At 46.9% G+C, this 13,669-nt stretch overlaps 2 protein-coding genes across 5 annotated transcripts in view; both read left to right on the plus strand.

Moving 5' to 3' along the window:
• Nucleotides 1–13,669, plus strand: part of SPIRE1 (spire type actin nucleation factor 1) — a 259,646-nt gene that overhangs the window by 126,162 nt on the left and 119,815 nt on the right. The gene's annotated exons all lie outside the window — the stretch shown is intronic.
• On the plus strand, nt 4,227–7,385 carry LOC120940851. Its single transcript, XM_040353931.1, has 2 exons — nt 4,227–7,149; nt 7,366–7,385. Exon 1 carries the CDS (start codon nt 4,285–4,287, stop codon nt 7,144–7,146), a length of 2,862 nt encoding a protein of 953 aa, XP_040209865.1. The 5' UTR covers nt 4,227–4,284; the 3' UTR covers nt 7,147–7,149; nt 7,366–7,385.

Genomic DNA, 13,669 nt, shown 5'->3' on the forward strand with positions numbered 1-13,669 from the left:
GCGAAGGATGTCAGCGGGGACATGTCCACTGACATCCGATCCGCTAAATGCAGACGAATGAAAACCCTATTTTCATCTGTTGATCGGATGAAAGTAGGCGGATCAGTTTCCATCTGATCCCCCATAGTACAGTGGGGCTCTGAAAGGTCCGTCTCTGCACAGTGAGCAGAGACGGATCTGTCATCCGCTGGCTCAGTGGGGATCAACGGAGCAAGCAGAATCCATTAAAATGGACCTAAAGTAATATTAGATATGTTTAGCATTTGTAGGTGCCTACATTTCTTCTAATTGCTTTTGAATGCATAAGAGCCCTTTCACACTGTGCCGCCCATAGCGTTGGCAGTAAAACGCCGCTATTTTTACTGCCGACGCTATGGGCGGATTTGCGGCGCATTTCGCCCACTAGCGGGGCGCATTTACCCCCCGGTAGCGGCCAAGAAAGGGTTAAAACCTTGTGGGAGGTATAGCCACACTGTCCCATTGATTTCAATGTGAAGCAGCAGCGGTGGACGAGTGTTAAACACAACTCTCCTTCTCCGCTCCAAAGATACGGCTAGCAGGACTTTTTTTACCGTCCTGCTAGCGCACCGCTCCAGTGTGAAAGCCCCTCTGGCTTTCACACTGGAGTGAATGGGGACAGATTTTTAAGGGCGTATTGCAGGCCCCATTTGTAATGCTATAGCCCCTGCAATATGCTCCAGTGTGAAAGTAGTCTAAATGTGTTTATGCGTTTACACCCATAAAAACTGCTAATTTGTATGGCACAAGACGCAGCTGCATCCTACTCTTCTTTTTTTTCTTTTCTTTTTTATGATGCTAAAAGCAGCACACGGATTTGTTTGTAGGTGTAGTTGTGTGCTTGATTCCTATAGTGCTGTGTTTAGATGCAAATGTAACTAATATGCTGTAGGGATCTAAATGGCCATATGAATGAGCCTTATTATTTATGGAACTTATTCTTGGTAGTAAAAGTATGTAAATTTTTTTGGTAACAAAAATAGTTGTAAGAGAGACTGCACTATCCTGGCCTATCCATAAGAATATCTGAGCACACAATAAATTGTGCAGAACAAATCCACTGATATTATGCTTGAGATGAGACAGTGAGAAGCTTGCTTCTTTCTGCCTTTTTGTATATTAAAAATCTAGGTAAGGTAATTGATCCCATAAATTATTTATTATGCCCAAGACAGAGCCCGATACCCAATTATCTAGAATCCCAAGAGGGAATATCACAGCTGAGCCCATTTCATAGCAATACATCTGAGCCACTGCATTGTCTGATAGAATAATTTGATGAGGCAGAATATTCTTTGCATTTTAATCTAGCAAATATTCGGGCCCAGGAAAAGAACATTCGAAATTAAATCTTTCCTCAAATGATCTTGCTTTATTTGTTGCAAGCCAAGACCAGGCCTAGTTTTTAGATGCTGGGCAGCACGTGCCTTAAAGCGGTAGTAAACACTTATTTTTAAATTGTACCTACAGGTAAGCTTATAATATAACCTCTCTGTAGGTACAGTGAATATCTCTTAAATGTGTGCCGTTTCCCGAGGCCAGTGGTCAAAACATTCCTATCCTGAACGCGATTCTTCCGCATTCAGGAGAGGGAGGTTGAAACTCATCTTTGACACATATAGGCTTTCATGGAGTTGAGTTTGGACGCTTTTGGAATCTTTTTTCCAAAGCGCTTTAACTCAAGTTTAGGAGCTGCTAGTGTACATTAAGCCTTAGGCCGCGTACACACGGTGTGTCAAAACCGAAGGAAACAGACTGAAGGACCTTTTCATCAGTCCAAACTGACCGTGTGTGGGCCCCTTCGGTCAGTTATGCTTCGGTCCAAAAATTTAGAACTTGCTTTAAAATTCAACCGATGGACACCTAACCGATAGGTCAAAACCGATGTTTAGTACGCAAAAGCATCTGTTAAAAACCTGTGCATGCTCAGAATCAAGTTGAAGCATGCTTGGAAGCATTGAACTTCATTTTTTTTCTGCACGTCGTTGTGTTTTACGTCACCGCGTTGGACTCGATCATTTTTCCCTATCCGTCTTTCAGGACAGCCACAACTTGAGAGATAGGCTCCTCCTCTTCCTTAGGAAACACTGCCCAGCCTTTAAAATCTCTCCTCCCCCTGCTAGACCTCAGTTCTTAGTGTTTCCTCCGGTGGGGAGACACTGCTAAGGAACCAGCCAGAACAGTCAGGGGACTGTGGCCATCATTATTTTTCCTATGGAGGAGGCAAGGGCTTCCTAAAGGAGATTGGGCGAAAGAACTTACCGCCAAAAGAAACGCACCCCAACCAGGTCGAGCGCGACAGACGGTTCGTGGGGGGGTCCCTATCGTGTCCACAGGACCGCGGCGGGGGGAATTCAGCTCCGGGCACCCTGATTACAGGCCGCACATTGTTTTTTTCTTTTAAAAAATGCGGGCCGAGTGGCGGGCGACGTCATTTCCGGTGCGCCTCGGAAAGGATTCCCTATGACCCGCGACTTCCGGTTCCGGGTCGCGGCGCTGATAAGAGACCCACGCGTCCTGCTGGAGGTGTCGGATACTCGTTGGGACGAGTTAGACACAGCACAACCACCCCGCTATGTCGGTGACCTCTCCGGAACGGGACCCGACTAGGGATGCTACCTCCAGCCAGTCCAAGGTAAGGGTTCCTGGGGAGGGTTCCCAAAACTTTAGACTATGTCTCTTTTCCTTCCTCTATTTTTCCCTTGGTGGTTGGGGGAGAGGAGGGAAAGACAGCAGGGCACCTAGCAGTAGTGTCTGTCTAGTGCTTCCCAGAGGGCTGTAACCAGGTTGTTATTTTAAAAAAAAAAAAAAAAAACTTTTTTATATATATCTCTGCTTTTTTAATGTGGGTCCTTATGTCTTCTATTTTCCAGAAGAGCCTAGAAAAGAGCCAAGAAAAAACAGGAAGGACACATAGTTCTAAGAAGAAGTGCGCTTCCTGTAGGGATTCCCTTCCTGATTCTTGGGCAAAAGTTTTATGCAGAGATTGCATAAACTCTCTAGTTAGGGAAAGGGATGCAGAACAGGGGGATAGTCTAGCTGCTTCAGTTAAGGAACTAGCCTCTACCTTTTCCTCTTTCAAAACCCTGTTTGAAAGGGTGCAACCCCCCCTGGTACCCACACAGGTTACAGCCCACCCTGATGTTCAGGGTCCTGCACCTGCCTCTCCTGATCCTTCAGAGGAAGCAGTTGATTTTGCAGGCCCTTCTCAGGGGCAGCACTCCTTAATGGAGAATGTTGCTTTCGACTCGCAGGCAGAGTCAGGTGAAGAAGACCAGGACAGTGAGTCCAAGAAGTCTTCCAGATACAAGCTATCTCTTGAAGAGGTTGAGGAACTACTAGGGGCCATTTACACGACCCTAGGCATTCACACGGATATTAAACCTCTTAGTCTCCATGACCAGATGTACAAAGGTCTAGGGGAACACAAGGGCAGGGTTTTCCCAGTACACGATCTTCTGATTGATACTGTTAAGAAGGAGTGGCAGGACCCTGAAAGAAAGCCTTTCTTTTCTCAATCCCTTAAGAGAAGGTTTCCCTTTGCGGAAGATTCCACGTCTGTTTGGAATAAGAACCCTAAGTTAGATGCGGCCTTTTCACAAGTCTCTAAAAAGACTGATTTAGCATTTGAGGATATGGGCAACCTGACGGATGCTATGGATAAGAGAATGGACTCATTGTTAAAAAAAGCATGGGAGTCCATAATTGGCAATTTAAAACCAGAATTAGCAGTTACAGTAGTGGCCCGTAATTTAGAACACTGGCTCTCAAAGATCCAAGAACATATTGAGGCAGATACGGACAAGGACACTATTTTGGCTTCCTTCCCCACAATTTTAAAAGGGGTAGCCTACATTGCGGATGCCTCAGCAGAATCCGTCCGCATGTCAGCCAGGTCAGCAGCCCTGGCTAATTCTGCCAGAAGAGCTCTCTGGCTCAAGACTTGGTCAGGAGACATTGCGTCCAAGTCTGTTATGTGGGATTCCCTTTACAGGAGATCTTCTATTTGGTCCTGACCTGGAGTCAGTCTTAGACCGCACGGCGGATAAGAAAAAATCTTTTCCTTTTAAACGTAAAGCTCCACAAAAAGGAAGAGGGTTTCGTCCCCAAAGACAAACAGGGGTTCCGAAACCAGAGACTCAAAAAAGGATCTGGACACCTAGGGGTAGGGGAAGAGGAGCGATTTTTCGCCCACCTGACCAGCCCCCCAAAAAACAATGACTCCCAGATCAGAGTGGGGGGAAGGTTGGGGGCCTTCCTTCCACAATGGGAGTCTTTTTCCCCAAACAGGTACGTATTGGCGATAGTGAGAAGGGGGTATTCCCTAGAGTTCTCATGCCTTCCGCCACAGAGGTACCTGGTCACTCACCTTCCCAGAGCCAAGGAAAAAGCAGAAGCTCTAGTGGGGGCCTTGAGGGATCTGGAGGTCCAAAATGTTGTTTGCAGAGTCCCAAAAGGAGAGGAGAAAAGAGGGTTTTACTCCCACGTTTTCGTGGTAAAGAAACCCTCTGGCAAGTACAGGTTAATCCTAAACCTGAAACCGCTGAACAAGTCAGTAACATACAAAAGATTCCGTATGGAGTCAATTTTCACGGTAAGGGCCCTCCTACCACAGAATTGCTTTATGGTCTCCCTGGACCTCAGGGACGCGTACCTGCACGTACCCATTGCAGAGGGGTCTCAGGAGTTTCTACGGCTAGCGATAGACTTGGGAACTTCGGTGGTGCACCTACAGTTCCAGGCCTTGCCATTCGGTCTATCCTCCTCACCCCGCGTGTTCACAAAGGTCCTGGCGGAACCAATAGCTTTTCTGCGTCTTCAGGGAGTGGGTATAATAGCGTACCTGGACGACCTGCTTCTTTTTGCAGCCTCTCCGGAACAAGTCTCCAGGGACCTGGAACTAACCAAAAAGACCCTTATGGACCTAGGTTGGCTGTTAAACCTGGAAAAATCCAGTCTAATACCATCGCAGCGCATTCCTTATTTAGGGTACACCCTGGACTCCACCCTGCTAAGGGTCTTCCTTCCATTAGAGAAGGCTCTAAAGTTAGAAAAGTCAGTATCTGCCCTCCAGGGCAGCCATCAGGTTTCAATCAGATTCCTGATGTCAACACTAGGACTGTTAACTTCCACTCTACCGGCAGTCCAGTGGGCAGGGATTCACTTTCGGGCCCTGCAGGCCTTTGTACTCAGAATCTGGGACCACAGCTCAGAACACCTAGACGTTCTGGTACAGGTCCCAAGTCAGGTAAAGAGATCCCTCTGGTGGTGGAGAAAGATCACCAATCTGTCACAGGGTCGTCTATGGCATATCCGGTCTCCATTGATCGTCACCACAGACGCCAGCGGCAGAGGTTGGGGGGCTCACCTGGGGGTACTTCCAGCACAGGGTGTTTGGGAAGTGGCAGAGCTGAAACATTCCTCCAACTGGAAGGAGCTGAGGGCGATCGGTTTAGCTCTCATCTTCTTTCAGGAGAGACTTCGAGGACACCACGTCCAAGTGAGGTCAAACAATGCGTCGGCCGTGGCCTATGTAAACAAGCAGGGTGGCACCAGGTGTGTAGCCCTGTCGGCCATAACAACAAGAATCTTTCGCTGGGCCGAAACAAACACCCTGTCCTTATCAGCAGTTTTTCTAAGGGGGATAGAAAACAGTACAGCGGATTTCCTCAGTCGAAGTCAACTGAGGGAAGACGAGTGGTCCCTCAATCAGGAGGTCTTCCATCTTTTGGTCAAGAGATGGGGGTCTCCGGAGATAGATCTCTTCGCTTCCAGGGAGAACACAAAAACACATTGGTTTTTCTCTCGGGGCAGGGGAGAGGGAGCAAGAGGGATAGATGCCCTATCCCAGAGCTGGCGATTCGGGATTTGTTACGCCTTCCCACCCCCAGCTCTTCTACCACTGGTCCTGAGAAAATTTCAGCTGGAGAACACCTCACTTATCCTTGTGGCACCCCACTGGCCCAAGAGGGCTTGGTTTTCGGTTCTCAAGCAACTGACCACAGAACCCCCTCTTGTTCTTCCTCTTCGAGAGGATCTCCTCTCGCAGGGTCCAGTTCTGTGCCCTCAGGTACACAGATGGAACCTTGCGGCGTGGTTACTGAGGAGTCCTTGCTGAGGTCCAGAGGTTTTTCGGACAAACTGACTGCCACCCTTCTTGACAGTAGGAAGAAGGAGACACGTTCTATTTATAGAAAAGTTTGGATTCGTTTTAATACTTGGTGCCAGGAATTTTCCTTTCCAACACAAAGCCACAAGTCCGTTCTGGAATTTCTCCAGTGCGGAGCAGATAAAGGCTTGTCAGTGAGTACCCTTAAAGGCCAGGTCTCAGCACTCAGTGTGTTTCTAGAGAGCCCTCTAGCATCCAATCCCTGGGTCATCAGGTTCTTTAGGGCTTTGTCCAGACAGAAACCTTCCCAGGGACCTTCCTTCCCCAAGTGGGATCTATCACTAGTTTTACAGGTGCTAACAGGGTTGCCCTTTGAACCTTTAGACAAGTGTTCTTTAAAGGATCTAACATTTAAAACAGTCTTTTTAGTTGCAGTGACTACTGCCAGGAGGGTTAGTGAATTGGAAGCCCTGTCCATTCGTCCTCCTTTTTGTGTAATTTTCCCGGATCGAGTTGTTTTTAAAACCGATCCGGCCTTCCTTCCGAAAGTGGCTTCCAAGTTCCATAGAAGCCAGGAGGTTGTATTACCCTCATTTTGTTCCAATCCCTCTGGTGAAAGGGAATTTAAGTTCAGTACACTAGATGTTAGGAGATGTATCCTACAGTACTTGGAGCTGACTCGAGCTTTTAGGAAGTCAGACTCTTTGTTCGTTTTGTTTTCTGGGACCAGAAAGGGACAGAAAGCGTCTCGGCGCACTATTGCTAGGTGGCTCAGACTAGTTATTGGGCAGGCTTACTCCTTAACTGGTAGGGAAGTCCCTACAGGAATTAAGGCACACTCTACTCGGGCGGTGGCTACTTCTCAGGCTGAAAGGGCTGGAGCGACGCCAGATCAAATATGCAAAGCCGCAACTTGGTCCAGCTACGCCACTTTCATCAAGCATTACAGAGTAGATCTGGTGTCAGCAGGTGAACAAGCCTTTGGGAGAAAAGTCTTGCAAGCCGTGGTCCCACCCTAAATTGTAAGTACTCGATTATCCTCTCAAGTTGTGGCTGTCCTGAAAGACGGATAGGGAAAAATGGAGTTACACTTACCGGTAACGTCCTTTCCAGTAGTCTTTCAGGACAGCCCTAGTTACCCTCCCGAAAAGTAAGAAGAAGGGGTTTCTAATCCAGGAACATAGTATGATATTGATGTGTTAACTATGGATTACTAACATGTTCTTGTGTCTCCCCAGCGGACCGGAGTGCTCGTATAAAAACTGAGGTCTAGCAGGGGGAGGAGAGATTTTAAAGGCTGGGCAGTGTTTCCTAAGGAAGAGGAGGAGCCTATCTCTCAAGTTGTGGCTGTCCTGAAAGACTACTGGAAAGGACGTTACCGGTAAGTGTAACTCCATTTTTTTAACTGATGGTGTGTAGGCACATCAGACCATCAGTCTGCTTCATCGGTTAACCGATGAGAACGGTCCTTCGGACCGTTCTCGTCGGATGGACTGATCGTGTGTACAGGGCTTAAGGCTCCTTTCACACGATTGGAACAATCGGTTCTGCCTGTCCGTTTTTCAAGCAAACCCAATCAGGCTACCCATTGTCCTCTATGGGGAGTTGGATGTCAGCGGAGATATGTCCCCTGACATCCGATTGGACAAAATCTGCAGAAAATAGACGGATAGCGATATGCTGGCCATTCGTCCAGCGGGTCGGTTCGGATGGGATCAGATGAAAACAGACATGCTGTCCATTTTCTTCTGATTTCCCCATAGAGGAGAGCAGGACTCTGACAGGTCCGTCTCTGCACAGTGAGTGGAGACAGACCTGTCATCCACATGCTCAGCAAGGATCAGAAGAGCGATCCCCGTTGAGCAACCGGAGTCTGTCAAAACGGAGCTGCCCCACGTGAAAGGGAGCCTTCAACTATAGCTGAAACCACCTGCAAAGTGCTGCAGAAAATGCTAAAAAAAATTACCCTAAATAAGATCGCTTCAAAAGGGAAAGAACACGGCTAGTTGCATAACATTGAAAAATGTATACAATGTTCAGCATTAGTGAGTACATCCTTTTTGAAAAGTAAGATTTTAATTAAGATCTCAATCAACACAACAAGAATTTCCCAAATTTTGACAAAACTGAGTTTCATAGAACATTTGGTTAGCACATTGCATTAAAGTAAGGTTAATAATATAACTACGATTACAAAATTACTGTTTTACTCAAATTAGTTGATGCAAAAATAAATGCACCCCACAACAAAAACTACTACTGGTATTTTGTAGAACCTCCATGATTTGTAAGGACAGCACCAAGTCTTCTAGGCATGGAATGAACAAGTTGGTGACATATTGCAGCATATATGTTTTTCCATTCTTCAAGAATGACCTTTTTAGAGTCTGGATGCTGGCTGGAGATTGACGCTCAACTTGTCTCTTCAGAATTCCCCATAGGTGTCTGGGTTCAGATCAGGTGACATACTTGGCCACTGAATCACTTTCACCCTCTTCTTCTTCAAAAATGCAACAGTGGCCTTAGATGTGTGTTTTGGATCATGTTGGACAACGACCAAGGGCATTAAGTGATGGTAGCATCTTTTTTTTCTTTGTAATCCTCACCTTTGCAGCGCCATACGGTTAGGGTTGCCACCTCATCCCTTTAAACCCGAACACATATGTATTACACTGGTTCTGTGGCTGATTAAGGTGGTAATTAAACTCAATTGGTGCCTTATTTGCATTAAATTAGCCTCAGAACCTGTGTAGTTCATATGTGTTCGGGTTTAAAGGGATCAGGTGGCAACCCTACATACAGTTTTGAAGCCATCAGTTCCATAAACAATCATCTTGGTCTCATTATTCCAGAGTAGGGAGTCCCAGTAGTCTTCTTTTTCAGCATGGGTCCTAGCAAATTTTAGGTGCAGGTTTTTGTGTATGGGCATAGGAGAGGATTCCTTCATGGATGACACCCATGCATACCATCCCTCTGCAGTGTATGCCGTATTTTTGCAACATGGTCTTGAATGAGTTTGTTTTTTGTGTGCAAAAAAAACAAATCTTTGGGAGTATTTTGTAAATCACAGGTGTCAAACACAAGGCCCGTAGGCCGAATACGGACCTCCAGACCAATTCATGTGGCCCTCCCACACCTCTCCTGCAGCTGCAGGAGAGCTCCAACCCTCCTCTGGTCCTCTTCCGGACCCTTACTTTCTGCTTTCAAGCAATGCATCCAGCTTCTTCCCAGCAGCAGCATAAGGAAAGGGCGTTCACTGTGATGTAAGGGAGAGTGGGGGACTCAACTTCTGATGGTGGGGTGGCTCTTGACATCTAATATATGGGGAGTGGATGCGCTGGACATCTAATCTTACATATACAACTGGCCCTTTTAAGTGCAATCGTAATGCTGATGCGGCCCACAATGAAATTGAGTTTAACACCCCTGTTGTAGATAGTGGGCCATAGAAAATGTTGATTCCCGAAAGGAAAGTTTTTCTGACCAATCTGTTGGGGTGCACTCATTTAGAGAATCTTCCAATTAGAATACTTGTTCTGATGACTCTCTGGAAAACTGGGAATTCCCTTCCTTTGGCTGGATTTCTTCTCGCTTCCTGTTTTGGCTGTAGGAATTAAAATGGAGAGAGATCTCCCCAATGGGACACAAATGGCAAAAAGACAGGGGTTATAACCCCTCCTTCTTACGCTATCCAAAATGAAAAAATAAATGTTGCCTTTAGATCTACTTTAACCTCTTGGCAACCAGCCACCGCCGTTATACAGCGGCAAGCTGGCTCGGCTGCGCGAATCACCGTATGTGTACGGCGGTTCATGCACAAGGTTCTGTGGGGCGCAAGCACCGATTGGCCATCAGAGGAGCCAATCTGCTTGGGCAGCTGTGAGAACCGAGCCATCGGCGGTGTTCAATCGCTCAGTTCTCAGGCAGAGGTGACGGGGGAGAGATGAAAAGACAAAAACTGAAATGGTCCGACTTTGGGGTTAATCATTGCCTAAGTGACAGCTGCTCTGATGCAAGGTCCTGCCACGCTGGGCTCTGCCTCCTGGCTTTACTCAAATATGCCCTAACTTCTGTTCCCCTTTTAGATAGATATTCACCCAGCACATCTACTTGAAACTGCTTTGCGTGGAGAAAGGTATCATTAGGGCTGCCTGTGCCTCCTTTTTGCCAGTCCTCTGCTGAATGATTTTCCTCGCAAAGCGATGTGACCACGCTGACCTGATACCGTATCTTCCCCAGGATTTTTTTTTTCCTATTGCCGCCACTGATCTTTAGCAAGAGGAACTTGATGTTTATGGTAGGTCTAAGGCACCCTTTGTGCCTAAACCATCTCTAGCCTTCTCCATCTTCCTCTCTGGCTTGTTCAATGAGTAGCTGCAAGTGGGTCTAAATGCTATCAAGAACGAACATCCATGTGTGCTATTTTTTCCCATGAAAGTGGAGTTACTCTTCAATATAGCAGCGCAATACCCTTCCAAAACATTCCACCAGGTCAGCTGACCCACCTTAAGCCCATTCGTGAGCGAGAGAGAGGGAATAGAAACCTACCACAATATCATAAAGGAGGGGGACCTTAAAACAGATATCCCCCCCCCCCCTTATTCTGACTGCTTCTGACTTTATCTGCCCCTCGGAGTGTAGGACTTTTTCCAACAGAAGTGAAACCTGAAAAAAGTGTGTACCGAAAATCATTCTTCCAACTAGACATGATTATTTCTATTTTACTAAATACTGTCTTTGTAAAATACAGGACTTACTACGATATTCAGAAATGAAATGGTTCACAGGGCCCACTAAGAGAAGTTCACAGTGTCGCAATTAGTAAATGAGGACAAAAGGTTGAATTTTCTGTGGCAGTGGTCTTTTAAATAGGTATATTTTATAATGGGGAGGCCGTAATCCTCTGGCAAGCGGTAGTCTAACAAAAGTAGACAGAAGGCAAAGTTCGCAGGGTTCCAAGTGTCCTCTGTCAGCGTATTGGGAATAAGTCTCTTTGGAATGTTAATGATGTGGCTTTCTCATTATGTAACTAAGGATTTTGAATGGATTTTCTTCTAAGGGGTAAAAGTCACTGTTTAGGTGCTCAGATTGGGGTAAAATTACATAATTCTGTTTACAGTGATCCATTACTGCTGCAGTTATTGTTGGCTCAACATTGAATGGCTAAATATAGTAAGAATATAACACTGGGTTTAAAGGGGTTGTAAAGGTAATTTTTTTTTTCCTAAATAGTTTCCTTTACCTTAGTGCAGTCCTCCTTCACTTACCTCATCCTTTGATTTTGCTTTTAAATGTCCTTATTTCTTCTGAGAAATCCTCACTTCCTGTTCTTCTGTCTGTAACTCCACACAGTAATGCAAGGCTTTCTCTCTGGTGTGGAGTGTCGTGCTCGCCCCCTCCCTCGGACTGCAGAAGAGTCAGGACGCCCACTAACACACAGCTCCTTTATCTTCAAAGTAGAGAGCATCCTGACTCTCCTGCAGTGAGAGAGAGACTCAGAGAGAGAGAGAGACTCAGAGAGAGAGAGACTCAGAGAGAGAGAGACTCAGAGAGAGAGAGACTCAGAGAGAGAGAGACTCAGAGAGAGAGAGACTCAGAGAGAGAGAGAGAGACTCAGAGAGAGAGAGAGAGACTCAGAGAGAGAGAGAGACTCAGAGAGAGAGAGAGACTCAGAGAGAGAGAGAGACTCAGAGAGAGAGAGAGACTCAGAGAGAGAGAGAGACTCAGAGAGAGAGAGAGACTCAGAGAGAGAGAGAGACTCAGAGAGAGAGAGAGAGACTCAGAGAGAGAGAGAGACTCAGAGAGAGAGAGAGAGACTCAGAGAGAGAGAGAGAGAGACTCAGAGAGAGAGAGAGACTCAGAGAGAGAGAGAGAGAGACTCAGAGAGAGAGAGACTCAGAGAGAGAGAGAGACTCAGAGAGAGAGAGAGACTCAGAGAGAGAGAGAGACTCAGAGAGAGAGAGAGACTCAGAGAGAGAGAGAGACTCAGAGAGAGAGAGAGACTCAGAGAGAGACTGAGAGAGAGACTCTGAGAGAGACTCTGAGAGAGACTCTGAGAGAGAGAGAGAGAGAGAGAGAGAGAGACTCTGAGAGAGAGAGAGAGAGAGAGAGACTCTGAGAGAGAGAGAGAGACTCAGAGAGAGAGAGAGAGAGAGAGAGAGACTCTGAGAGAGAGAGAGAGAGAGAGACTCTGAGAGAGAGAGAGAGAGAGAGAGAGAGAGAGACTCAGAGAGAGAGAGAGAGAGAGAGAGACTGAGAGAGAGAGAGAGAGAGAGAGAGACTCTGAGAGAGAGAGAGAGAGAGAGAGAGACTCTGAGAGAGAGAGAGAGAGACTCTGAGAGAGAGAGAGAGACTCTGAGAGAGAGAGAGAGAGAGAGAGACTCTGAGAGAGAGAGAGAGAGAGACTCAGAGAGAGAGAGAGAGAGAGACTCAGAGAGAGAGAGAGAGAGAGACTCAGAGAGAGAGAGAGAGAGAGAGAGACTCAGAGAGAGAGAGAGAGAGAGACTCTGAGAGAGAGACTCTGAGAGAGAGAGAGAGAGAGAGAGACTCTGAGAGAGAGAGAGAGAGACTCTGAGAGAGAGAGAGAGAGAGAGAGACTCTGAGAGAGAGAGAGAGAGAGACTCTGAGAGAGAGAGAGAGAGAGAGAGACTCTGAGAGAGAGAGAGAGAGAGAGACTCTGAGAGAGAGAGAGAGAGAGAGAGACTCTGAGAGAGAGAGAGAGAGAGACTCTGAGAGAGAGAGAGAGAGAGAGAGACTCTGAGAGAGAGAGAGAGAGAGAGACTCTGAGAGAGAGAGAGAGAGAGAGAGACTCTGAGAGAGAGAGAGAGAGAGAGACTCTGAGAGAGAGAGAGAGAGACTCTGAGAGAGAGAGAGAGAGAGAGAGACTCTGAGAGAGAGAGAGAGAGAGACTCAGAGAGAGAGAGAGAGAGAGACTCTGAGAGAGAGAGAGAGAGAGACTCTGAGAGAGAGAGAGAGAGAGAGACTCTGAGAGAGAGAGAGAGAGAGACTCTGAGAGAGAGAGAGAGAGAGAGACTCTGAGAGAGAGAGAGAGAGAGAGACTCTGAGAGAGAGAGAGAGAGAGACTCAGAGAGAGAGAGAGAGAGAGACTCTGAGAGAGAGAGAGAGAGAGACTCTGAGAGAGAGAGAGAGAGAGAGACTCTGAGAGAGAGAGAGAGAGAGAGACTCTGAGAGAGAGAGAGAGAGAGAGACTCTGAGAGAGAGAGAGAGAGAGACTCAGAGAGAGAGAGAGAGAGAGAGAGACTCTGAGAGAGAGAGAGAGAGAGAGACTCTGAGAGAGAGAGAGAGAGAGAGAGACTCTGAGAGAGAGAGAGAGAGAGAGAGACTCTGAGAGAGAGAGAGAGAGACTCTGAGAGAGAGAGAGAGAGAGAGAGACTCTGAGAGAGAGAGAGAGACTCTGAGAGAGAGAGAGAGAGAGAGAGACTCTGAGAGAGAGAGAGAGAGAGAGACTCTGAGAGAGAGAGAGAGAGAGAGACTCTGAGAGAGAGAGAGAGAGAGAGACTCTGAGAGAGAGAGAGAGAGAGA

The sequence above is a fragment of the Rana temporaria genome, chromosome 5, assembly GCF_905171775.1.
Source record: "Rana temporaria chromosome 5, aRanTem1.1, whole genome shotgun sequence".
Classification (NCBI taxonomy): Eukaryota; Metazoa; Chordata; class Amphibia; order Anura; family Ranidae; genus Rana; species Rana temporaria.

Bases quoted from the DNA above. Each gene is read 5' to 3' on its own strand.
- LOC120940851 (XM_040353931.1), top strand. From the start codon at position 4,285: ATGGGAGTCTTTTTCCCCAAACAGGTACGTATTGGCGATAGTGAGAAG.